The following is a 25,315-nucleotide window of genomic DNA, read 5'->3' as shown; positions in this document are numbered from 1 at the left end:
AGTGTCCTAAGTGAAAGATGTATTGATTATCTTGATCCTCAGAATTTACTGTTCCTCTCACCTTGCTGCACTGAAGTAGTATGTCTTTTAGAGTCTCAGCACTAGAGGAGTATGGACTTCAGGGTTAAGCTTTCTCGATTTCCTTCAGGCTTTTTCTTGGCTCAGCTGGACCAGTTTGAGATTGCTTTCTGTTTCTTTCTATGCTTAATTAAGCTAGCTAACTTTTCATCACAATTCTTTAACCACATTGTTGAAAAGAGATGCTGCCTCACTTACCCACTATGATAACACCAAATTTCCCAGAAACTATTCCTAGCACTTTGATGAAGAAATTGTCTCATTCTAATCAATTCTCAATTATCCACAGTAATGGAAGGGAACCAATGTCATGCAAAATACCAAAGAGCAGATAATCCAAAGAAATCATAAGTATCTAACTTTGGAGTTCACTTATGTGGTCCAGGAGGCAGCAAATATAACTTGTAGATAACATTTTGATCCATCTGGTTTTGTTTTAAAATGGCTTTTCTGTGATTCTGGATAGGCTCTCAAATCACATTCCCACAAAAATGACAACAACATTTAATAAAGCCTGCTATATAATATGCTTAACCAAAAGGTATGTGTTAGTGCTTTATATTCTCCTATTATGAGTCTGTGCTATATGATCGTTTTCTCAACATGTTCAAAATAAGTCTAGAAGTCTCCTAGAAGGATTTTCTGTAGCAGAAGGAAGCCATTCAGAGATGTAAAATATGCTATAGCTGAGCTATAAGGTAAATAACCCAGATGAAAATAATAATGGTTTACCTAAATTGTTATTTCATTCATTTGTCTGCCAGAAGATATTCTATATTATCTAGAGTCTTGGTGTTCCAACTCCAGTATGGAAGCAAGACTCTGGAGCTCAAGACTATCTACATAACTACATAGAGCAAACATTTTTTAAATGCTCTGATTAGTTTGGAACAATCAGCAAGGCATTGTCATTGGTACATTCTGTAATGCCCCTAAATTTAAGAGGTCGCCATGCTTTCCTACTTTGGAAAGGTGGATATTGGAAGCCTGAGCTATGCCAAGGTTGAAAATAGTTTTTTGTTAATCACTAAAAATATCCACACACAAAAAAAGAATAAAATTGCTGGTGTTTTTCAGGTGGCTGAACTAGTAACCAGTGAGTTCTTTGAACAAGGAGACAGAGAGAGAGCTGAACTCAAGCTCACCCCATCAGTAAGTTTATTTTTATTTTCATGAAACTGAATCAGAAAATGAATCTTTTTCTTAACTATCAAATAGCTGAAAGCAAGAAGGTGAATGAATGGGGAGAAACAGGCTTGAAAGTTTGAGAGTCTAAACTTAAATGTGGCTGTCAATGAGCAGTTTCTCTGAAGGTTCTGAATAAGGGAAACAAAAGTAGAAAGTTTCTCCACTAGAATGCACCAAGCCCTGACCAGCAGGGTGTAGAGATATAAGACTGTACGGCAAGGTGCTGTCAGCCCATCTTATATAAAGGGGCATAGCATAATTTTATTGAAGTCGGCGTGATACTTTGAAGCCCAAACATGAATGACCCTAGAGAAAGAGCAGTGCTTTTATACTCGTTTTGTGCTAGAATAAATACTTGTGTGACTGAAAATAAAAGAATGTAAAGCAGGGACAATTTTTTTTTTTATCTTTGCATATCCAGCCCCTAGAACAATGCCCCATATGCAGCATTGGCATAATAAATGCTTGCTATTGTATTTTTAAATTTTGTTTAGTTAATTAATGTAGAATATTTTTCCAGGGTTCCATGATTCATGTTCTTTCTCTCCCCTTCTCCCACCCCAACTCCTGTAGCCAATGAGCAATTCCATTAGGTTTTACATGTGTCATTGATCAAGATCTATTTCCATGTTGTTGATGTTTGCACTAGGGTGATCGTTTAGAGTCTACGTCCCCAGTCATATCCCCATCAACCCATGTAATAAAGCAGTTGTTTTTCTTCTGTGTTTCTATTCTCACAGTTTTTCCTCTGAATGTGAATAACATTCTTTCTCATGAGTCCCTCAGAATTGTCCTGGATCATTGAAATACTTTCTATTTTTAGAAGGAAGGAAGGAAGGAAGGAAGGAAGGAAGGAAGGAAGGAAGGAAGGACGGAAGGAAGGAAGGAAAAGGGAGAGAAAAGAAAGAAAGGGAAGAAGGAAGGAGAAGGGGTGAAAAGTTTACATGTTGAATATATTATATACTTGAAAAGCAAACTATATAATAAACAGTTTCATGTGTAATCTTTTTGTGGTCAACTTTATATATAGAAATGCTTTTTTTATTTGGCATTAAGTTCATAATTTTAAAGGTAAGTTTATTTTTTCAAAGAAAAAAATTTGTAAAGATAAAGTCTCTGCCCTTGAGACGTAGAAAATCAAAGCAAGTGGTTATGGTAGAGAACAAGTTCTCAGTTTTGTTTCTCTCTAACTGACTTGTATATTGGAAGGTACTTCCTATCTGTGAGAAGTCTATGCTTTGTGAATCTTGCTTTGATGACATTAAAAGACAGATAAAATTCAAAAATTCCTTTAGCAAAATGATCATTGGAAGATTTAACCAGTAAGGCAGTGATAACTGAATTGCTCTTTATCATGAAGTTTACTAACTCTTTCCAAGACTATGAAGCAGACTATAGTAGAGTTAAAAAGTGTCAAATTAAGAGTCAGAAGATCTGAGTTCAAATTCTGACTCTATTTTTATATCTTGTGTGATTGTGGATAAGACACAACATTTGTGGGTCTGTAAAAGAAGTTCTAAATCTATCAGACTCTAACCTATGATCCTACTAGGTGCCCAATACTGTAAGAAATATTCATCAGAGGAGATGTAATAGCCAAAGACAAAGCCTTTGCCCTCAGGGAGTATATTCTAGTATTTCCCTCATGAACTGACAGATCAAAACAAATATTCTCCTCTAATGATCTAATTGATGAGAGAATGATGTGAAACATTTTAATGCTTATTAGTGTAATGGGCACAGTACTTTGCATATATTGGGAGCTTAATAAAAGTTTGTTGAAATAAGTTAAATTGAAATAGATGGTAATGATGTAGTTTTACATCATTTGGATCTCCTGCCAATCAATCAATAAAAATTAATTAAATTGAATTTAAATTAATTTACTTGAATTAATTTTAAAACATTCACTGTCTGCCAGGCATTTTGCTAAGTTCTAAAGAAACAAAGGAAAAAGGAATAAAACAAAAATAGTCCTTCCCTTCAGGAGAGCTTATTGACATTGTAATGGGTGAGACAATATACTTAAATCAATACCAGCTAAACAAAGAGCAGAAGGAAAGTATTTAAAAAATCATAAGGAAGATGTTAAGTATGTTGGATAGAACCCTGATTTAGAGGAAAACATGAACAAGAATTATCTGTGGTGAGAAGCCATTGGAAGAATGGTGAGAATGCCATAGATCACAGACCAAGAGCTAGAAAGATCCTCAAAGCCCATCCATCCAACCCCTCATTTTATATATAAGGGAAATTAAGGTCAAAGGAAGTTAAATAACTTGCCCAAAATCACACAAGTAGTGAGTATAGATAATATAGGACAACTAAATGGCACAGTAGATAGAGTGCCAAGCCTGGACTCACCTTTGTGAGTTAAATCTGACCTCAGACACTTATTAAACGTATGATCCTGGGCAAGTCACTTAGCTCTGTTTGCCTCCGTTTCTTCATCTGTAAAATGAGCTGTATAGGATTTGGGGTTTTGGTTTTAAAAGATTACTCTATTTCAAAAATGAATAATATGGAAGTAGATATCAAGTGATAACACATGTGTAACTCAGTGGAATTGCTTATCGGCTCCAGGAGAAGGGAGGGAAAGAAAATGAATCATGTAAACATGGAAAAATACTTTAAAATAAATAAATAAATACATTTTTTAAAAATTAAATTATTTTTCTTAGGGGAAAAATGCCTCTTAAAAGCAACAATTTTTATTCTCCATTTATAACCCCAATTTTTAGTACAGTACCTAAAACACAGTAGTAGCTTAACAAATATTTATTGATGGATTGATTGAATCTAAAAATCAAATAGATTTCTGCATGTTGAACAAGTGTTGTTTTAGTTTTCAAAGCTTTTTGTTGACTTTTTAAAAAATGATTTAAATGATTTTTATTTAAACTCTACACTTTAAAACTATTTTCTCATCCATTTTGGGGGTTGTCGTTTGGGTTTTGTTTTTTTTTTAACTAATAACCTTAAGAGAGAATTCAAATCCAACAACCACTGAAGAGCATCTACTATGGGTGAAACAATGCTAGGTACTTTGGCAGGGAAGGAGGATAAGGAAGAGAAAAAATAAGGGAAATCAGTCTTTGTTTTCTAGGTACTTCTAGGCTAATAGGGTAGAGGAGTTAGATACTAATAGAGGAGGCAGAATATGATGAGTTTATAAGAGAAGTAAAAAAGGGGGTGTGGGGAGTGCTATGAGAGGCCTCGGGCAGTGTGACTGAGTTTGATTACAGAAATAAAGCTCTTGGACCAGAGTGTGCCATGTTTATGTCTTAAGGCAATGCGTGACCCAAATGGCTTTAAACTGCACACACTTTCAGAAAGGATTTTTTTTTTCTCTTTTAAAAACTGCTTCCCAGGCAGCAACTGAAGGGTTTACAATGCAGCAATACCACAGGTCATTTAATTAAATGAGAGAAGGATGAGGAAATTGCCAGTGTTGGAGGGCTAGATGCCGCAATGGAGCAGGGCTAAGGAGCCTTTGTCTGTGGGCTCAGGTAAAGGGATGTTCTGAAAGGCAAGAACGTCATTAATTCAGAAGTCTAAATGAGACTCTTTCTTTCCAAAGTGGGTCACACAAAGAGGAAGTTGACTCTTACAATGAGGGTGAAGGGCCAAAGTGTTCCATGACAGCTTTGGTCCAGGGCAGCCTCAGAAGGCTTGCAGTGACCAACTTTCATCTTCATTTTGCCTTGTCAGGTCAGAAGAATAACTCAAAGGGGCCAGGGTTTCAACAGTGTGGGTATGGGCTTCCCTGATCAGAAAGTCTTCCTGAGTGGCAGAAGATGAGGAAATTCATAATAATAGTCTTTTATTATTAATGAACAAAAGGTTCTATTATAATATAGGATAATATATAAAATAATAATAAAGGACTATTTTTATGAATTTATTCATCTACCACTTTATTAATGAATTTAAGGTTCTATTATAATATAGTATAATATATTATAATGAAGGACTACTATTAATGAAAGGTTCTATCATAATATAGTATAATATATAAAAATAATAAAGGACTATTATTATGAATTTATTCATCTACCACCTCATTATTAATGAATAAAAGATTCTATTATAATATAGCATAATATATAATATAATAATAAAGGACTATTTTTATGAACTTATTCATCTACCACCACTCATGAATTAATAATTATTCATTAATAATATTAATTCACTTATATAGTAGTGAACCTACTATGAGCCAGGCACTGTGCTAAAGGCTTTACAAATATTATATCCTCTGATCCTCACAACAAACCTGGAAGGTAGGGGCTGTTGTTATCTCCATTTTACAAAGGGGGAAACTGAGGCAAACAGGTTAAATGACTTACCCAAGGCCACAGAGCTAGTAAATCTCAGAGGCTGGCTTGGAGCACAGAGCTTGCTGGCTCTGTCTGTTGTGCCACCTCGCTGCCAGGGGGACTCACCCTCTGGAGAATTGTCATTCTTAGCCTAGCGAGGCTGGTCCTGGGCAGATCAGGAAGAATGAAGAGTTGAGGATAACATCGAGATAATGAATGTGAGAAATTGAAAGAATGGTGTCATTGACAGAAACAGAGAATCTGCAGAATGGAGAGGTTGTGGGAAAGAGTGGGTGGGAGCAGGGAGAGGAGGGATGGCAAGGCTTGCCATCAAGGTTGAGATGTGGAAGGATGGCACTGGTAAGTAAGGCAAAGAATAGGTTAGAGTGAGGCATAGAGGGAGATGGAATGACAGGAAGTTATGGTCAGATAGAGAAGTATAAGGGGTTGCTTTTGTTTCGCTGTTTCACCATAGAAAGTTAGAGCTTTGGTGAGGGAGATCCAGGGTGTGGCCATTCCTATGCCTGGCCAAGATGGATTAGAGAAGTAAATCATGGGATCTGGGGAGATTACATTTAATATATTTAAGGGAACACGTAAATGTGGAAGACCTCTCAAATAAGAGAAGAGTTGGGGAGAAGAGGAAGACAGTGAAACATTGTTAATGTATGTCCAAGTCTAGTCTAAAAAGAAGGAATCTCTCTGAGCAAAGCAAGATTTTTAAAACTTTATAGAAATTGGGAGCAGCTGGGTGGCTCAGGGATTTGAGAGCCAAGCCTAGAGATGGGAGTCCTGAGTTCAAATTTGACCTCAATGTGATCTTGAGGAAATCATTTAACTCCCAATTGCCTAGCCCTTACTACTCTTCTGCTTTGGAACCAAACCACAGCTTTTTATTCTAAAATGGAAGGTAAAGGTTTTTGAAAGAAAAAAAAAAGAAAAAGAAACTTTATGGAAACATAACCCAAAGATAGGTGGCATAGTACAGGGAAATAAGAGATGCATACTGGGAAGATAGGATGTTAATAAATAAATAAATATTTAAATAATAAATTGATTGGGTTCAAAGGCAGATCACTGAGGCTTAGTAAGTTCAATAGAAATCACTGGAGCATTTGGAAAAAGGTAAAATATTACCAAGGCAGCTAGGTGCTCAGTAGGTAGAGTGCCAGGCTTCTTCCTGGGTTCAAATCTGACCCCAGAAACTGACCGTCTATGTGACCCTGGGCCAGTACTTAACTCTGTTTGCCTCAATTTCCTTATATAAAATAAACTGAAGAAGGAAATGGCAAATTACATCAGTACCTTTGCCAAGAAAACCCCAAATGGAGTCACAAAGAGTTATATACAACTAAGCAACAACAAAAATCAGATAATGGATTATCAAATTACTCAAATGAGAAAAACATAGGCTTTTTTGCTAGAGGGAGAAAAGTTTACATTAGTTTCTTCAAATTAGTAATCTCTAAACTATCCACAGTCTTTTTTAGTTTTTGTGGAGCTTCCTAGACACAGACTTGGAAAAGACAAGTTTAAGGGCTTAATTCCACAGATGGAAATTCAGAAATTTTATGAAGAAAACCCTCTTCTAAGCACACAAAATAAGGTGTTTGTAACAATAACAGCTGACAAATTAAGAACCTCACATGAAGTAGATGCATATAAAGTTTCTTTAGTTCAATCAAAGCATCCATCTAGTGCTCTTTGCCAACCTATCTCATTCTGTACTACTGCAAATGCTGAAAATGGAAACCTTCTGCATTTTCATGGCACTAAAATCCATGTCCTCCCCTCAAACTGGCACCCACTTCTTGTTGACTTGATTTTAATAGGTGTTCCCTGTATCGGAAAATATTTTTGACCCTAAGCAATTACACGCTATAAAACTCAAACAAATTTAGCTCTCCATTCTCATAAAAACAAGTGGAAATTATTTTTTTCATCCTAGATAAAGGAAGATGTGTGTATGTGTGTAAAGACTGGTTGTGATTTGTGAAGTGTTTGGTTTGTAAAATTTGGATCATGTCTACAAAGTGTTAGCTGAAGCATATGGGAAATACCCATGTGCAATAAAGTGTGTATTATTTTCCCCTCATCATAGGCTATTTTTGATCGAAACCGAAAAGATGAACTTCCTCGGTTACAATTGGAATGGATCGATAGCATCTGCATGCCTTTGTATCAGGTAACTTTGACTTATGGGTATCAGAGAGCCCTGGGATAGCGAGGTAGTTCAGTGTCAGGAATACCTGGGTTCAAATCCAGCCTCAGACACTTAGTTGTGTGACCCCTTGGTAAGTCTCTTAACTTCTGTTTGCTGTAATCTATTAGAAAAGAAAAAGGCAAACCACTCCAGTAACTTTGCCAAGAAAACCCCACATGGGGTCATGAAAAGTCAGACATAACTAGAAATGAGCAAATAACAACAAAAATTATCATTATGATTAATGCAACTAAACTAGTGATTTTTTTTCATTCTTAGCACAACATGCTAAACCAATTTATTTAATTTTTAAAAATTTGGCTGAATCAAAGTCATCCTTCTAAGTCATCACTTCAGAAGTGAAGTAAAGACAATAGAGAACTTTCTCTGCTGTCTGTTCCATTCATGCACCACTTTGGGGATCTAGCATATTTAGGAGAGAAGAGGACTCTTATATTAGCAGTGACAGCTCAGTGTACTTTGACTATTTAGTTTTATTTCTATTTATTCGTTTGGAAAAAGAAAACCTGGTTCGTTCTTTACCCCCTACTTAGCGTAATCAGATTGGGCCTCATTTCCACTTCAGAGTGAAAGGCCCATGTAGAGAGAACAAAATCTATTTCGTTTCTCACTATGTAACTTCCATTAAAAACCACTGTATTTTTTTTTAAGGACTTTGCTGCCATTCTACCCAAGTTTTCTCTACCACTTCATTTTTAGTACTTCTAAGATATGTGTGGCTTTCTCACATTAACCTGGAAAAAGAGCTGTCATGAAGATGGAAATTTAATTTCTCTAATGGCTATAAATAACTAATGCATATTCATTCTTTGAGTTTTAAATTATCCATAGGATCAGTAATAAAATGAAATCCGAAGTGCAAAGTTGAAAGGGAATCTAAAAATAGATATAGACTAAATATAAAGAGTGTGTGCAGTGTCCTTGTTCTTTTTAAAAATTGAAGCACTGGGGGGAAGAAGTTCTGGAATTTAAAACAGCATATTCTAACATCTTTTATTTCTGGTATTCTGTTTAAAAAAAGTTCTGACTCCATAACTCCAAAACATATAGACATTTGGTCAGGATCATCCTATTGTACTTAATTATGCTTATTTATTTAACCTCAGATTGTTCCTTGATCAATAATGATCAAAGGCAGCATGGTATAGGCAATGGAGAGCTGGCTCAGAGTCAGGTAGACCTAGATTCAAGTCCTGTCTGTCCTGTCGTGGCCATGTGACCCTGGGAAAGTCACTGGGCTCTCCACACTCCAGCAATTCTCAGAGTATCAATTGTAGAACAGCTACCCAGTAGAATTGGCAAAAGGAGTTTCCTTGCCCAAAAGTTTCATATCTCAATGAAATCACAGGTCTAGTCCCTTTTGACAGATGAGATTTTACTTCTCTAATGGTCTGGGACCTAAATCTCAAACAACCTGGTTCTTAAGCTCAAAAAATAATTCAGTTACTACTTTGCATGTAGTTCATTTCCACATAAGGCAGCCATGATGGTTTTTGTTTTATTGATGAATACATTAAAATGCAAGAGTTTTAAAATATAAGAGAGAAAGTAAGAGATCAAATGTCCACCTGGTGGCCTGATGCCATGCTCATAGCCTCAGTCATCCAAAAAATGGCTTTCCACTGAATTATTCTGATGCTGAAATTTTCCTTCCACTGTTTATTCCTTCCATTTAAAATCCTAAGACAAGTATGGAGTCTTGCCGTTATTGTGGCAGTGGTGGCGGTGCTCATTCTCTATGAGCAATCTAGAATGCTTGTTAGAAAAGAACTGATGTTTACCTGTCAGGATACCTTCACAAAGGATGAAAATTTGAACCCTTGTGTGATTGATTTCAATACTTAGATGGTTATATGGTTGCTGATCTAATTTGGGGTCAACAAATCCAAGAAGATTGTGATGAAGGGGCCTGAATAAGGTTGGAAGTCAAGGCTAAAATCTCTCCCAGCTCTGTTAGCAATGTAGGAACTTCGTGTTGATCACTACCTGTCTGTGTCATCACATCCTGGGCCAATCTTGTTAATGTCCTTCTCTAAATCCTCCATGGGAAAGTCCATCCAGCGTCCTGGGGGCCCTCCAGTAGAATACATGGACTGTTCATGGAGCTATTCCTCCTTCTTGCCACATTCCTAGCCCTTTTACCCCACCAGTGATACTTTTCACACTGCATATCTTATGTTGTTCATTGATAGTATGCTGCTGCCTGCTCTGGTCCACCATGCACCTCTCCATTGTCTTTTGAGTGACAATAGCCTTTCATTCTGCGAAGACTACTTTTCCACAGTTTTCAGAATCTTCTAGATCCCATAGTCTTCTTTTCTAAAAAAAAAATGTATAATCAAAAGACAGGCTTTGCCACTCATTCATCTTCAAATAAGTAAATTTGGAATTTAGAAAAGCAAATGGTGAACCAGTGCCAATAGGGAGAAAGGATTTTGGACTTAAAATCACAAAAGACTTTTTGCTCTGTCACTTCTTAATTGTGTGACCTTGGGAAAGTCATTTTTACCCCATCTGAGCTTTGGTTTTTCTCATCTCTAAAGCAAGAATATTAGTCCTTCTCAAACCTCAGAGAGCTATTGTGAGGGAGAAAGGAGATAATATATGCAAAATTCTTTGTAAAGCTTAGAGTGCTATCGAGATATCAGCTGCTTGAATACACTGAAGTATTTAAACTTATAAACTTATAGAGCTAATTAAAAAAAAAAAAACCTCTTACCTTCTATCTTAGAATCAATACCACATATTGGTTCCAAGGCAGAAGAGTGGTAAGGGCTAGGCAATGGGGGTTAAGTGACTTGCCCAGGGGCACACAGCTGGGACGTATCTGAGGTCAGATTTGAACCTAGGATCTCCCATTTCCAGGTCTGACTCTCCATCCACTGAGCTACCCAGCTACTCAGCTGTTCCCAAGAACAGCTTCCTTCAGACACTTCTCCTCTTGTGGAGGTATTTACACACACACATTTTTTTTCCTCCACTTGAATAACTTCATAGTAGCTGTTAATGCCTTAAAAAAAAAGTAACATTAGATTCAATCAGAGGAGGCAATCAAGTATAAAGATGTACCAGGAAAAGATGGGGAAAGGAATCTAAAGTAAATGAGTGTCTCTCTTTTTTTTTTTGTCTTCAGTAAGCAGGAAAAATCAGGGGGATGAATAGTTAGTTACAATAGAGCTCATGAGACACTCAGGTCAACTTGGGGGGGGGGGTCCAAAGCCAAAAAATGCAATTCAAATAAAATGAGAACCTTGCCAGGTGCAGGGTGGTATGATGGTGGAGAGTCAAGTTTAACCTTTAGAAGGAGCCAGAGCAATCATAAGTAAAGTCGAATAGTCAGGAGACATTTTGACCTTTTGAAATTTAAGAATTAGATTTATCCTTCCAAAAGTAGGTTGTGGGTTAAGCAAAAGAATATAGGAGAACTGTCAAGGAGGGAAGAGGGACAGGTTGGGAGTTCAGAGCTTATACGATCAGAATTCCAGCCCAAATTGAAGGTGTTAAGTGATAGCAAGAACACCTGTGGGGTGCCTTAAGGCAATTAAAAACCTGCTTAGAAATCAGAATGTTTCACTGTTGGCAAAGGGTAGGGAAGGTGCTATCTGGGAAGAGAAAAGGACTTTGGGCAGATTTGTGGCAGATAAGAAATATGATTATAATTCTGGAACAAAGTTGAAAAAAATCTGGTGAGCGTGGATGGAAGAAATAGTTGTTAAACATAAGAATGGTTCTAGTATGGCATTTTTTCACCCCATTGATTTTCAGTCGCAGATCATTTTTTACCTCATTTCAAATAGTAAAAATTATCAATTCTTAAAATAAATGAAATGTTTTTCACAGCAAAGGATCTAGGATTTCATCATTGTAGGGACTAGAGATGAATATAAAGTCCTATGAAGATCATATGTCTCAGATGAGGCCCACAGAGGCAAAGGGGCTTGACTGAAGCCTTACCACTACCAAGGGTGCAAGGCAGGATTTGAACCCTGTTCATCCTTTCTCCATTCCCTGTACTCCGTCTATCATCCTGCACCATCTCTCACCTCTCCTTTAATTAACTAGAGTAATAGTCTAGATGAGAAATAAAGTATAAATATTATCCCAATCCACTTGCAATTAGAGATGTTCATTTCAGTTTTCAAAGAGGGATCCCTAGAAACTCTAGCAATGTCACTGTCCTTTAGAGAGGAGCTCCTATTACTATAATACAAATTTAATCTCTAACAGGAGTTCTCCATTAACCTGGTTTTCTGACAGAGAACCAAATCAAAATAAATTAGTTTTGCAAGAGATTACTTGAAGGAATGAGCCATCTGGCAATCTTGATGGGTGACGTGTAAGTTTCTAGGAAAAAAAAATCCTAAAACAAACAAAAAATTCTAAAGGACTCATAGGCACATTTTAACAGTATACATGATAACAATAGAGCTCCATGGAACCGGGAAGTGCCTGAGCTGACATACAAAGAACACCCTCAGTCCCGTGAAGCTTATACACCAAGGGGGTGCGAGTCACACATGTAAGGTTTGCTATTTAAAAAAAGCTCATCTTTTCCAATCTGATTGCTTCAAAGTTTTTCTGAAGAAAGAAAGAAAGGGGTCCTATCATGCAAAAGTCATGATTTATATGTGAGATCATTTTCATCCAAATGAGTACAAGAAACCAGAGTGGGCAGGCAACCATCAGAGCATGTTCCCCAAGAGAAGAAGGCTAAGTAAAGCCCTGGTTAGTTAGCTCTGTCCTAGCAGGATATCTTGGAGGAATATGCTCACATCTGATTCCCCGGCTTTCTGCTGTCTTTACACCCTGCTGTGTATCCATTAGCCTGCTGCTCAACATCTTTAAAAAAGAGAGAGAGAGAGAGAGAAAGAAGAGGGGGGTGGAAAGCACCATCAAACCTTGAAGTCATTGCAGTACCAGCCTTAGGGATAAACAGAAAACCTGATGTCACAGTATCATACTGAGCTCCTCTTTGGAGTATCAGTCTAAGTTTGTTGTTATTGTTTTTTATTTCCATTCCCAAGTTAATCAAACCTCAGTGCACTTAGAGCTTCAGTGATGCACAGAGGCAGAGTAAATCCATTTTGCAAAGGTTTGAAAAACTTAATTTAAGATATGGAAACTCATTTCAGCTGTTCACAAAAATGTTTTCATTTCTGGAGTGCTTTTCCTTATACAGGATGCTTAAGGACTTTGGTAGGCAGAGACTGGCCAGCACAATGCTCTCTCTATATTAAGGAGAAAAAGAGTTTTTGCTCAGGATCTTGTTTCATTAAAAATGCTGTGGGATCCGTATGGCAGTCTGGCCTCTTAATTCTAAGGATAGAATGACCTTTGATTTTCTTTCAACTTTCAGCTGGGACAACCACTTAGGAATGTATGCATCATCATTAAAAATGGTAATAAACACTTTGTGGAGAAGAATGTGGAAGGGTGAAAAGCAAGATTGAGTTTGTATTTAAAAAAAAAACCAACAACTTAGATTCAAAAATGATTAAGTGGCCAAATTTGCAAGTAGGTGACTGGTTGCCCCTACAGAAGTTTCCCAAGATACACAGAAAAGGTTCTTTAACAACAAAAGCATAATGTTCCCAGAATGGTTCATTTTCCCAGTTTAGATTTTAAAATTAAATAAATAAATGAACAGCAGAACGCCTTTCTCTAACAAGAATTTAAGATACATTCTCTGCACCATAAAGAGCCTCATCTCTAAAAGGTTCAGCATGTACAGAAAAGAATACAGAAGAATGACTTCCAACCAATGTTTTTTAAATTTTTTAAGAAAAATAAAACTTATCAGTGAGCAATCTTACATATCCAATTATATTTTTTATATATTTTAGTAAGAATATTGTTTTTCTTAGAATGAATCCTATTCTAGGGCTTATGATTTCCTCATAATGCATTTTCCTTTTTTGGGGAGGGGGAAGGATTTATAATTTCCCCCCATGTAAATTGGGAATTCTCAGCATGGAACTTCCTCTACCAATGCAGATCATTCCCCTCTCTGCAATTTCTAGTCTTGGAGAATTGCCTGGGACAAGGAGAAGAGGTTAAATAACTTGGCCCAGATTACATGGCTAATATATGCTAATAGCAAGATTCATCCCAGGTGTTCCAGAATCCAAGCCCAGCTCTCTAGCTACCTCTTTGTCTTTCATACTTGCCTCATATTCCTTTATATTATATATTATTTATATTAAATTTCTTTATATTTATCCATCTTTATTGCATCATGGCATTTCTTTCCATTGACATACTAGTTTGTTTAACCATTCTATAATTGTTGGACACTTAGGCTGTTAGGAATTTTGTACAAAGACAAAAATTATTAAATTTTATTTAACAAGTATATAAATTTATCTGTGTGCATCTATGTTATCTATCTGTCAGAGATGAGAGTCTGACACTATATATAAATGCTACCTGGAATATGGATCATGGAATAACAAATTACTATAACCCAATGCATAATCAGGTTTCATATGGCCTACTGCATTTTTTAAAAAGTAATTTAGTTCTTAATAAGGTTGAGTTAGCCCTTACTTCTCCTATAATGAATAAATTCATGTCCATGTGCTTTTCTATACTAGAAGTTTCCCACATGAAGCCATCCCATGGGCGATGATTTTTAAAAAAGGGGGTTTCCAGTTATTTCAGTCTGATGTCAATTTCCCATAAGTGTCATATATAGGTCCCAGTTGTCAATGACTTAGACTTATAACAAAATAAAACTATTCTGAGAATATAATTTGTTATTTTTTAATCAGAAGGCATCTCATAATCTTGAGTATCTGAAATTATCATGATCAACACTGAATATTTCTGTACTGTAGGTGTAAGGAGTAGAATCTGAATAAGAATCCTTTTTTACAGAATTCTAGTTAACAGGTATTTAGTATCATGATCATATTTATAGGACCAAATGATCTAGTCTGATGTCTTTTTATTTGAGTAAACTGAACTCATGAAAAAGGGGAGGGGGGCTTGATCCCAACACAGAGTTTGTTTTTGAGGTGTTTGGACTAGGTGACTCCTGGCTTCTTTTGCAGGACTAAATCTACAACCCGGTGGCCTTATTAAAAACTTTTACTTATTTGATGCAGCAATTTCCTTCATAGTATTGTTTAGGGAGAGGTAGAAAGTACCACAAGGCTTGATGTCAGTAGCTCTGGGTTCTGATCTACTTGAGTAGTTAGTAACTATGTAAATTGCGTGTAAATCATTTAACCTCTGTAAGCCTCAGTAACATTGTCTGTAAAAATGGAAATCATATTTATACAGTCTTCCTCACATAGGACTGTTGTGAAGAAGCTCTGTATAAATAAAAAAACACCACAAAAACATGAGCCATTATATTTATTCTTGAAAGAAAAAAAATGCAATTTATTTTGCCATTTCAAATAATTCAGATCTTTCTTCAAACAACAACCAGTTGACTGTTTTCGAATACTTAATCTAGTCCACAGCTGCAAATGTAAAACCAGTCCACATCCGAAATACCAACCAAAATCCCAACTCTCATGATTAGAATCATAATATATATTTTACTCCCTATAAAGGCTTTATAGAAGAATAGGGCTCTTAGCTAAGGTTTATGACAACATTTCATTCTTCTTCATGCTTCTGGCTAACCTTACCAAGATAAAAGTATAAAATGGTGCCTCTTCTATTGAATCATAACCCAAATCTTTATGATGGCTGTTTTTGCTTTTTCTTTATTTCACAAGTGCCTATTTATTAAATGCTTTAAAAAATGCTTATTGATTGATCGGATGCACCATTCTCTTTCCTTAAGTCCATTTGTAAACCTTTCAATTTTATTATCTCAGCATGCTTAAAAAGTGAGCTTACTCTTTCTACTTTATTATTCTCCTCAGATGGGAATAATCTCCCATTTTCAGATGAGGGAAATAAACCTCAATCTTACATTTCATACCAAAAAATTCTTCAAGGTCTCTTAAGAGCTTCTTTGAGTGCTATGCAAAACTTCCTTAATTTAATTTTCCTTTAGAGGGTCAAAGTTTGTTGAGCTCCTGGGAAGCAAGGTATGACATAATTAAATAAAGCTTTTAGATTATATTATTGTGAAGAATCTTCTAAAATACAGTTTTTTTGATCTTTAAATCCTTACTTTCTGTCTTAGAATCAATGCAAGTATCAGTTCAAGGCAAAAGAGCAGTAAGGGATAGGCAGTTGTGGTTAAGTGACTTGCCCAGAGTCACACAGCTAAGAAGTTATATTTGAACAGACTTGGCTCTCTCTACCCACTATCCAGTCTTCTATATTAGTGAGTCAAACTCCTTAACACTATGCAAACCCATGTGCCAAGGCATGAAGAGAAGTCTTAGTCCTCCAGAAGAAGCTGAAGGGAGTTTTCAAGGAGTTTCATCCTTCTTCCAACAACCTATAGAATATATGGCCACTGCGCTAACTCTGGAGTCTTAGATTAGTCTCAGAGATCATCTAGGAGAGTTGCCCTCATTTAACAGAGGATCAAACCAAAGCCCAATGAGATAAAAGGGATTTGCTCAAGTTGACAGCATGAATCAAAGATAAGATTTGAACCAGCATTCAAATTCAACCTCACTCACTACCATGTGGCCCTGGGTGAGTCACTTATCCTTATCCCTTAGTTTCCTCATCTGTAAAATGAGCTGGAGAAGAAAATGGCAAACCATTCCTGTATCTTTGCCAAGAAAACCGCATGGACAGTATTGGTGTGATATGGCCATAAGGTCACAAAGAGGCAGACATGAATAACTGGATGACTGAACAACAATTTCTGACTCCACATTCTCCTATCCCTGGACCAATCCCCTCATGAAGGCAGGATAAGCTGCTGGATTTAGTATTAAGCAGAAAACTGACTCAGAGATATCTTCAAACTTTGTACTCAAGCCCATTTGCCCAAAAGATTTCTATTTTTAAAATGGATCAAAAGCACTCTAATCTCAGCTTTGGAAAACCCCAACTTCCCCACTGAAAGAAATAATTTAATTTGGGCAAGATATTAAAAGGGCTAGTTTCATTCATTTGGCTCTTCCATGCCAAATATAGGAACAGGGTTAGAAAAGGAGGTCTTTAAATAATTTATACTGCATTGCTTTGCAATCTGAGCTCCAAGTTCCAGGGTAAGGAGTCTCATGTTGTCCTTCTTGTGAAAAGTGAGTAGGGAAGACTAAGCTTCTTGTAAGGATGTCCCTGGGGGAAATAAAAGCTCAATGATGGTAGATTAATAGGAAATTCAGGTTTAACAGAAATAAGAGATTAACAGGCAATGGAAAATCTAGGAAGGTAGGAATAAGATGGTAAGAAAAAAAGTCAAAAGTCAACTATCAGGACTGCTAGGGGTTGGAGGACAGATAATTATATGAACATCATTGATGTTCATTCACCATTTTGAAGATGATCAGTGACATAAATGGGGTGATATCTTGACTTGCAAGTGAATTGGATTTAACATTGGCTAAAAATCCTTAGAGAATAAATTTTTTAAATGCAAGTACAAAACATCAATCAATAACCCATGAAGAGAGGACTTCCGGTTAAGATGGCGGCTTAGAGAAAGCTAAAGCTCAGATCTCCGGAAAACCCTTCCCGACCAATCTCAAACGATAAGCTCCTAAGGCGCCGAAATTCAAAACGATCAACAGCACAGACCCTGGGAACCCTCCTCCTGGACCTGGACCCGGTTCAAAAGGTACGGCTCCCCTCAAAAGCCAGAACCCGAGATCCCTCGGACCTCAGGGGTAGGAGCGCAGAGTCCAAGGCTCCCGGAAGCCGCAGCCCTGCCGGCTGGGCTCAGAGAGCAGAACCCTCAGGGCCTTCTACAGTCCCGGTGAAAGTTACTGCCTGGGGCTTCAGCTGCAGAGAGCTGGTCTAAACAACAGCAACCCTCAGGGCGGGCAAGACAGCCTCACGGGCTGGATCCTGCTATCCAAGTCTCAGTGAAAGTCCTTGCTCTCGGAGCTTGGGTTAGCTGCAGCCCATCCCCCCGCAGGCCAACGAAACAGCCTCACGGCCAGCAATTCTGAAGGCAACTTCCGGAAAGCAACGTGGTCCGACCCTTCCATTCCAGTTCCAGTGAGGCATATTCAGTTTAACCAGGGAAAGTCATAGAACCATCTGCCCAGGACTAAAGCCTCTGAACACCAGACAGAGACAAGAAAAGCCAATCCTCCACATTCAGAGAATGGAAAACTCCACAGAAGCACAGAAGCCCCAAAATACCAAGAAAAATAAGAAGAAAGGGGCGACTTTGGACACATTCTATGGAGCCAAAATACAAAATACAGAGCAGATAGAAGATAATATAAAAGAAAATGCTCCAAAACCTTCCAAAGGAAATGGAAACTCTCCACAAACCTATGAAGAATTTGAATCAGAAATGACCAAAAAGATGGAAGCCTTCTGGGAGGAAAAGTTGGAAATAATGCAAAAGAAATTCACGCATCTACAAAACCAGTTTGACCAAACTGTAAAAGAAAACCAGGCTTTAAAGGCCAGAATCAGGCAGCTGGAAGACAACGATCGTGTAAAAGAGCAAGAATCAATAAAGCAAAGCCAAAATACCAAGAAATTAGAAGAGAACATAAAATATCTCACCGACAAGGTGATAGATCTGGAAAATAGGGGGAGAAGGGATAATTTAAGAATAATTGGACTCCCAGAAAAGCCAGAAATAAACACCAAACTGGACATGGTGATACAAGATATAATCAAAGAAAATTGCCCAGAGATTCTAGAACAAGGGGGCAATACAGCCACTGACAGAGCTCACAGAACACCTTCTACACTAAACCCCCAAAAGACAACTCCCAGGAATGTAATTGCCAAATTCCAAAGCTATCAAACAAAAGAAAAAATCCTACAGGAAGCCAGAAAAAGACAATTTAGATATAAAGGAATGCCAATCAGGGTCACACAAGACCTTGCAAGTTCTACTCTGAATGATCGTAAGGCATGGAACATGATCTTCAGAAAGGCAAGAGAGCTGGGTCTCCAACCAAGAATCAGCTACCCAGCAAAACTGACTATATACTTCCAAGGGAAAGTATGGGCATTCAACAAAATAGAAGACTTCCAACTTTTTGCAAAGAAAAGACCAGAGCTCTGTGGAAAGTTTGATACCGAAAATCAAAGAGCAAGGAATACCTGAAAAGGTAAATATTAAGGAAAGGGGAAAATGTTATCTTCTTCTTTTACTCAAACTCTCTTCTATAAGGACAACATTTATATCAACCTATGTATACTAATATGTGGGGAAAATGTAATGTATAAATAGGGGGTAAAGAAAGACCAAATAGAATAATCATTCTCACACAAAGATTCATATGGGAAGGGGAGGGGAAGAAAACTCCTATAAGAAGGAGAGGAAGAGAGGGGGGGGGGTTACTTAAACCTCAATCTCAGGGAAATCAGCTCTGAGAGGGAAAAACATCCAGATCCATTGGGATCTTGAATTCTATCTTACCCAACAAGGGTAAGGAGAAGGGAAAACCAAGGGGGGGAGGGGGAGAGGGAGAACAAAAAGGGAGGGAAAGAGAGGGGGGAAGGGGAGGGAACAAAAAGGGAGGGACTAAAAAGGGAAACATCAAGGGAGGGGACAAGGGGGACTGTTTCAAAGTAAATCACTGGACTAAAAGGTAGAGCCGAAGAAGAATAGGTTAGAATTAGGGAAGGCAATCAAAATGCCAGGGAGTCCACAAATGACAATCATAACTTTGAACGTGAATGGGATGAACTCACCCATAAAACGTAGACGAATAGCAGAATGGATTAGAATCCAAAACCCTACCATATGTTGTCTTCAAGAAACACACATGAGGTGGGTTGACACCCACAAGGTCAGAATTAAAGGATGGAGTAAGACCTTCTGGGCTTCAACTGATAGAAAGAAGGCAGGAGTGGTAATCATGATATCTGATAAAGCCAATGCAAAAATAGACCTGATCAAAAGGGATAGGGAAGGTAATTATATTTTGTTAAAAGGGACTATAGACAATGAGGAAATATCATTAATCAATATGTATGCACCAAATAATATAGCACCCAAATTTCTAATGGAGAAACTAGGAGAATTGAAGGAAGAAATAGACAATAAAACCATACTAGTGGGAGACTTAAACCAACCATTATCAAATTTAGATAAATCAAATCAAAAAATAAATAAGAAAGAGGTAAAAGAAGTGAATGAAATCTTAGAAAAATTAGAATTAATAGACATATGGAGAAAAATAAATAGGGATAAAGAGGAATACACCTTCTTCTCAGCACCACATGGCACATTCACAAAAATTGACCATACATTAGGTCACAGAAACATAGCACACAAATGCAGAAAAGCAGAAATAATGAATGCAGCCTTCTCAGATCACAAGGCAATAAAAATAATGATTAGTAATGGTACATGGAAAACCAAATCTAAAACCAATTGGAAATTAAACAATATGATACTCCAAAACCGTTTAGTTAAAGAAGAAATCATAGAAACAATTAATAATTTCATCGAGGAAAATGACAATGGCGAAACATCCTTTCAAACCTTTTGGGATGCAGCCAAAGCAGTAATCAGAGGTAAATTCATATCCCTGAATGCTTATATTAACAAACAAGGGAGAGCAGAGATCAATCAATTGGAAATGCAAATGAAAAAACTGGAAAGCGATCAAATTAAAAACCCCCAGCAGAAAACCAAATTAGAAATCCTAAAAATTAAGGGAGAAATTAATAAAATCGAAAGTGATAGAACTATTGATTTAATAAATGAGACAAGAAGCTGGTACTTTGAAAAAACAAACAAAATAGACAAGGTACTGGTCAATCTAATTAAAAAAAGGAAGGAAGAAAAGCAAATTCACAGCATTAAAGATGAAAAGGGGGACAGCACCTCTGATGAAGAGGAAATTAAGGCAATCATTAGAAATTACTTTGCCCAATTATATGGCAATAAATACACCAATTTAGGAGAAATGGATGAATATATACAAAAATACAAACTGCCTAGACTAACAGAAGAGGAAATAGAATTCCTAAATAATCCCATATCAGAAATTGAAATCCAACAAGCCATCAAAGAACTTCCTAAGAAAAAATCCCCAGGGCCTGATGGATTCACCTGTGAATTCTATCAAACATTCAGAGAACAGTTAATCCCAATACTACACAAACTATTTGACATAATAAGCAAAGAGGGAGTTCTACCAAACTCCTTTTACGACACAAACATGGTACTGATTCCAAAACCAGGCAGGTCAAAAACAGAGAAAGAAAACTATAGGCCAATCTCCCTAATGAATATAGATGCAAAAATCTTAAATAGGATACTAGCAAAAAGACTCCAGCAAGTGATCAGAAGGATCATTCACCATGATCAAGTAGGATTCATACCAGGGATGCAGGGCTGGTTCAACATTAGGAAAACCATCCACATAATTGACCACATCAACAAGCAAACTAGCAAGAACCACATGATTATCTCAATAGACGCAGAAAAAGCATTTGATAAAATACAACACCCATTCCTATTAAAAACACTAGAAAGCATAGGAATAGAAGGGTCATTCCTAAAAATAATAAACAGTATATATCTAAAACCAACAGCTAATATCATCTGCAATGGGGATAAACTAGATGCATTCCCAATAAGATCAGGAGTGAAACAAGGATGCCCATTATCACCTCTACTATTTGACATTGTACTAGAAACACTAGCAGTAGCAATTAGAGAAGATAAAGGAATTGAAGGCATCAAAATAGGCAAGGAGAAGACCAAGTTATCACTCTTTGCGGATGACATGATGGTCTACTTAAAGAATCCTAGAGATTCAACCAAAACGCTAATTGAAATAATCAACAACTTTAGCAAAGTTGCAGGATACAAAATAAACCCACATAAATCATCAGCTTTTCTATATATCTCCAACACAGCTCAGCAGCAAGAACTAGAAAGAGAAACCCCATTCAAAATCACCTTAGACAAAATAAAATACCTAGGAATCTATCTCCCAAGACAAACACAGGAACTATATGAACACAAACTACAAAACACTCGCCACACAACTAAAACTAGACTTGAACAAATGGAAAAACATTAACTGCTCATGGATAGGACGAGCCAATATAATAAAAATGACCATCCTACCCAAACTTATTTATCTATTTAGTGCCATACCCATTGAACTACCAAAATACTTCTTCACTGATTTAGAAAAAACTATAACAAAGTTCATTTGGAAGAACAAAAGATCAAGGATATCCAGGGAAATAATGAAAAAAAACACACATGATGGGGGCCTTGCAGTCCCTGACCTAAAACTATATTACAAAGCAGCAGTCATCAAAACAATTTGGTACTGGCTAAGAAACAGAAAGGAAGATCAGTGGAATAGACTGGGGGAAAGCGACCTCAGCAAGACAGTATACGATAAACCCAAAGATCCCAGCTTTTGGGACAAAAATCCACTATTCGATAAAAACTGCTGGGAAAATTGGAAGACAGTGTGGGAGAGACTAGGAATAGATCAACACCTCACACCCTACACCAAGATAAATTCAAAATGGGTGAGTGACTTAAATATAAAGAAGGAAACCATAAGTAAATTGGGTAAACATAGAATAGTATACATGTCAGACCTTTGGGAGGGGAAAGGCTTTAAAACCAAGCAAGATATAGAAAGAATCACAAAATGTAAAATAAATAATTTTGACTACATCAAACTAAAAAGCTTTTGTACAAACAAAACCAATATAACTAAAATCAGAAGGGAAACAACAAATTGGGAAAAAATCTTCATAGAAACCTCTGACAAAGGTTTAATTACTCATATTTATAATGAGCTAAATCAATTGTACAAAAAATCAAGCCATTCTCCAATTGATAAATGGGCAAGGGAAATGGATAGGCAGTTCTCAGATAAAGAAATCAAAACTATTAACAAGCACATGAAGAAGTGTTCTACATCTCTTATAATCAGAGAGATGCAAATCAAAACAACTCTGAGGTATCACCTCACACCTAGCAGATTGGCTAACATAACAGCAAAGGAAAGTAATGAATGCTGGAGGGGATGTGGCAAAGTAGGGACATTAATTCATTGCTGGTGGAGTTGTGAACTGATCCAACCATTCTGGAGGGCAATTTGGAACTATGCCCAAAGAGCAACAAAAGAATATCTACCCTTTGACCCAGCCATAGCACTGCTGGGTCTGTACCCCAAAGAGATAATGGACACAAAGACTTGTACAAAAATATTCATAGCTGCGCTCTTTGTGGTGGCCCAAAACTGGAAAACGAGGGGATGCCCATCAATTGGGGAATGGCTGAACAAACTGTGGTATATGTTGGTGATGGAATACTATTGTGCTCAAAGGAATAATAAAGTGGAGGAGTTCCATGGAGACTGGAACAACCTCCAGGAAGTGATGCAGAGCGAGAGGAGCAGAACCAGGAGAACATTGTACACAGAGACTAATACACTGTGGTATAATCGAACGTAATGGACTTCTCCATTAGGGGCGGTGTAATGTCCCTGAACAACTTGCAGGGATCCAGGAGAAAAAAACACCATTCATAAGGAAAGGATAAACTATGGGAGGGGAAACACCGAGAAAAAGCAACTGCCTGAATACAGAGGTTGAGGGGACATGACAGAGGATAGACTCTAAATGCACACTCTAATGCAAATACTATCAACAAAGCAATGGGTTCAAATCAAGAAAACATCTAATGCCCAGTGGACTTACGCGTTGGCTATGGGGGGTGGGGGGGGGGAGGAAAAGAAAATTATCTATGTCTTTAACGAATAATGCTTGGAAATGATCAAATAAAATATATTAAAAAAAAGAAGAAAAAAAAATAACCCATGAAGAGAGCATAAGATAAAGGAGAAGAAAGGATAATAAAAAGATTAAAACAATAGCATCTGATTGAAAAGAATGGAACCATAAAATTAGTAGCCTTATACCCAAAAGTCACTTTAAAGCAATAAGAACAATAAATTGCCTCAAATAATGAACTCAGAACAATATACTTTTGTACCACTCAATAATTATTTATAACAAAACAATAAAGGAGTTTTGTTTAGCCAAACTCTGTGTAAGAAAGAAGTAAAGTGTTTCACTATGCCGTCTAACACCTTTATCCATGACTTGATTAAAGGCATTGAAATAAAGGCATGATCAAATGTGTAGGTGAAAGGAAGCTGGGAGGGATGACTAGCATGCAGGAGGACAAGAGTCACCATTGAAAGGCTTCCTGACAGTCTGCAACACCGATTCCTTCCTAGTAGATGAAATAGCATAGGGATAAATATGCATTCTTACCTTGGGGTTCAAAAATTCTACCATACAAGTATAAGATGCAGGCTAGGCTTGGGGCTGGGAAGGAAGAGCCTTAGACACAAGTTCATCTGGAATAATAGACTTAAGGGTTGTAAAGGACCATAAGCTCAAAATGAGTCAATGGCATAGCACAGCAACCAAGAAGACTAATACACTATTGGGCTGCTTTAAGACAAGCATAGTGTTTAGTACCAGGGAGGTGATGGTACCACCCTACCTAATCAAAACCATTCCTCCTTTTTCAAAGAGGTCAGCACCAGGCTTAGGGAATTCCTCTCACTCCATTCCCTTCTCTTAAATGTGGGAACATCAATATACATATTAATGTCCCCATAAGTACCCTGGCTTCCCAGTCTATTGACTTTAACTCCCATGACCTTCATCTTCTCTGGGGCTTATTCACACACAAGAATATCCTACCATCTTGATCCTACCATCACCCATAGTGATTCTGCTTCCATGATTAAGAACTGCAAAATCCCTTTATCTGGTCATAACCTCCCATCTTCTCCATCTCCTCTGGTTTTTCACTCATCCTTATTCTCTTCATCCTAACTGAGACCTCTACATCCTTGAACACTTAGTTCTCAAGTAGGACAAGACCCTATCTTAACTTGGCTGCCTCCCATTCCTAGGATGTACCCACCTTGTTTTATCTCCTCCTCATAGAAGAAATATCTTTTGTCAGAACTCAGCTCAAATCCCACCTATATGAACCATATGCTCATCCCCCTTGACACTGTCCCCATCCCATCAAATTACTTTGTACCTACTGGCATATATTTTATAGATACTTTTCTGCATACCTAGTGTTTCCCTGCAATAAAATATAAGTTCTTTCTTTGGTCTTTATTTTCTCAGGGCCTAGAATGGTGCCTGAAAATTAATAAATGTTTGTTGAATCAACCCATGTTTCATGAACCAATATGTTGGATTCGAGGTACCACATTTTAGGAGGAAAGCTGGAGGATATGCCAAGGGAGGTGGCCAAGATGGACAACGACCTTGAGTTCATACCATATTGAGACCAACTAAAGCAACAGGCTTTCAAACTTGCTGGACTTTGGCCTGTGTGCCTGCACTTCCTTGGGTCACTGACCTATCCTAGAGCAAAAGTATCAAGCTCCCTATTAAGGACCTAGCAATAACCAGATTAAAG

At 37.3% G+C, this 25,315-nt stretch overlaps 1 protein-coding gene across 1 annotated transcript in view; it reads left to right on the top strand.

Moving 5' to 3' along the window:
- The window catches only part of PDE11A (phosphodiesterase 11A), a 523,355-nt gene that overhangs the window by 460,514 nt on the left and 37,526 nt on the right, over positions 1-25,315 (top strand). The window contains exons 18-19 of the mRNA XM_001377248.4: positions 1,156-1,230; positions 7,690-7,773. Of these exons, the coding sequence (XP_001377285.1) occupies positions 1,156-1,230; positions 7,690-7,773 (159 nt within the window). The remainder of the gene's footprint in view (positions 1-1,155; positions 1,231-7,689; positions 7,774-25,315) is intronic.

Source organism: Monodelphis domestica, chromosome 4 (genome assembly GCF_027887165.1).
Source record: "Monodelphis domestica isolate mMonDom1 chromosome 4, mMonDom1.pri, whole genome shotgun sequence".
Classification (NCBI taxonomy): Eukaryota; Metazoa; Chordata; class Mammalia; order Didelphimorphia; family Didelphidae; genus Monodelphis; species Monodelphis domestica.
The sequence above is the reverse complement of the archived record's forward strand: the minus strand, read 5'-3'. Positions and strand labels throughout refer to the sequence as shown.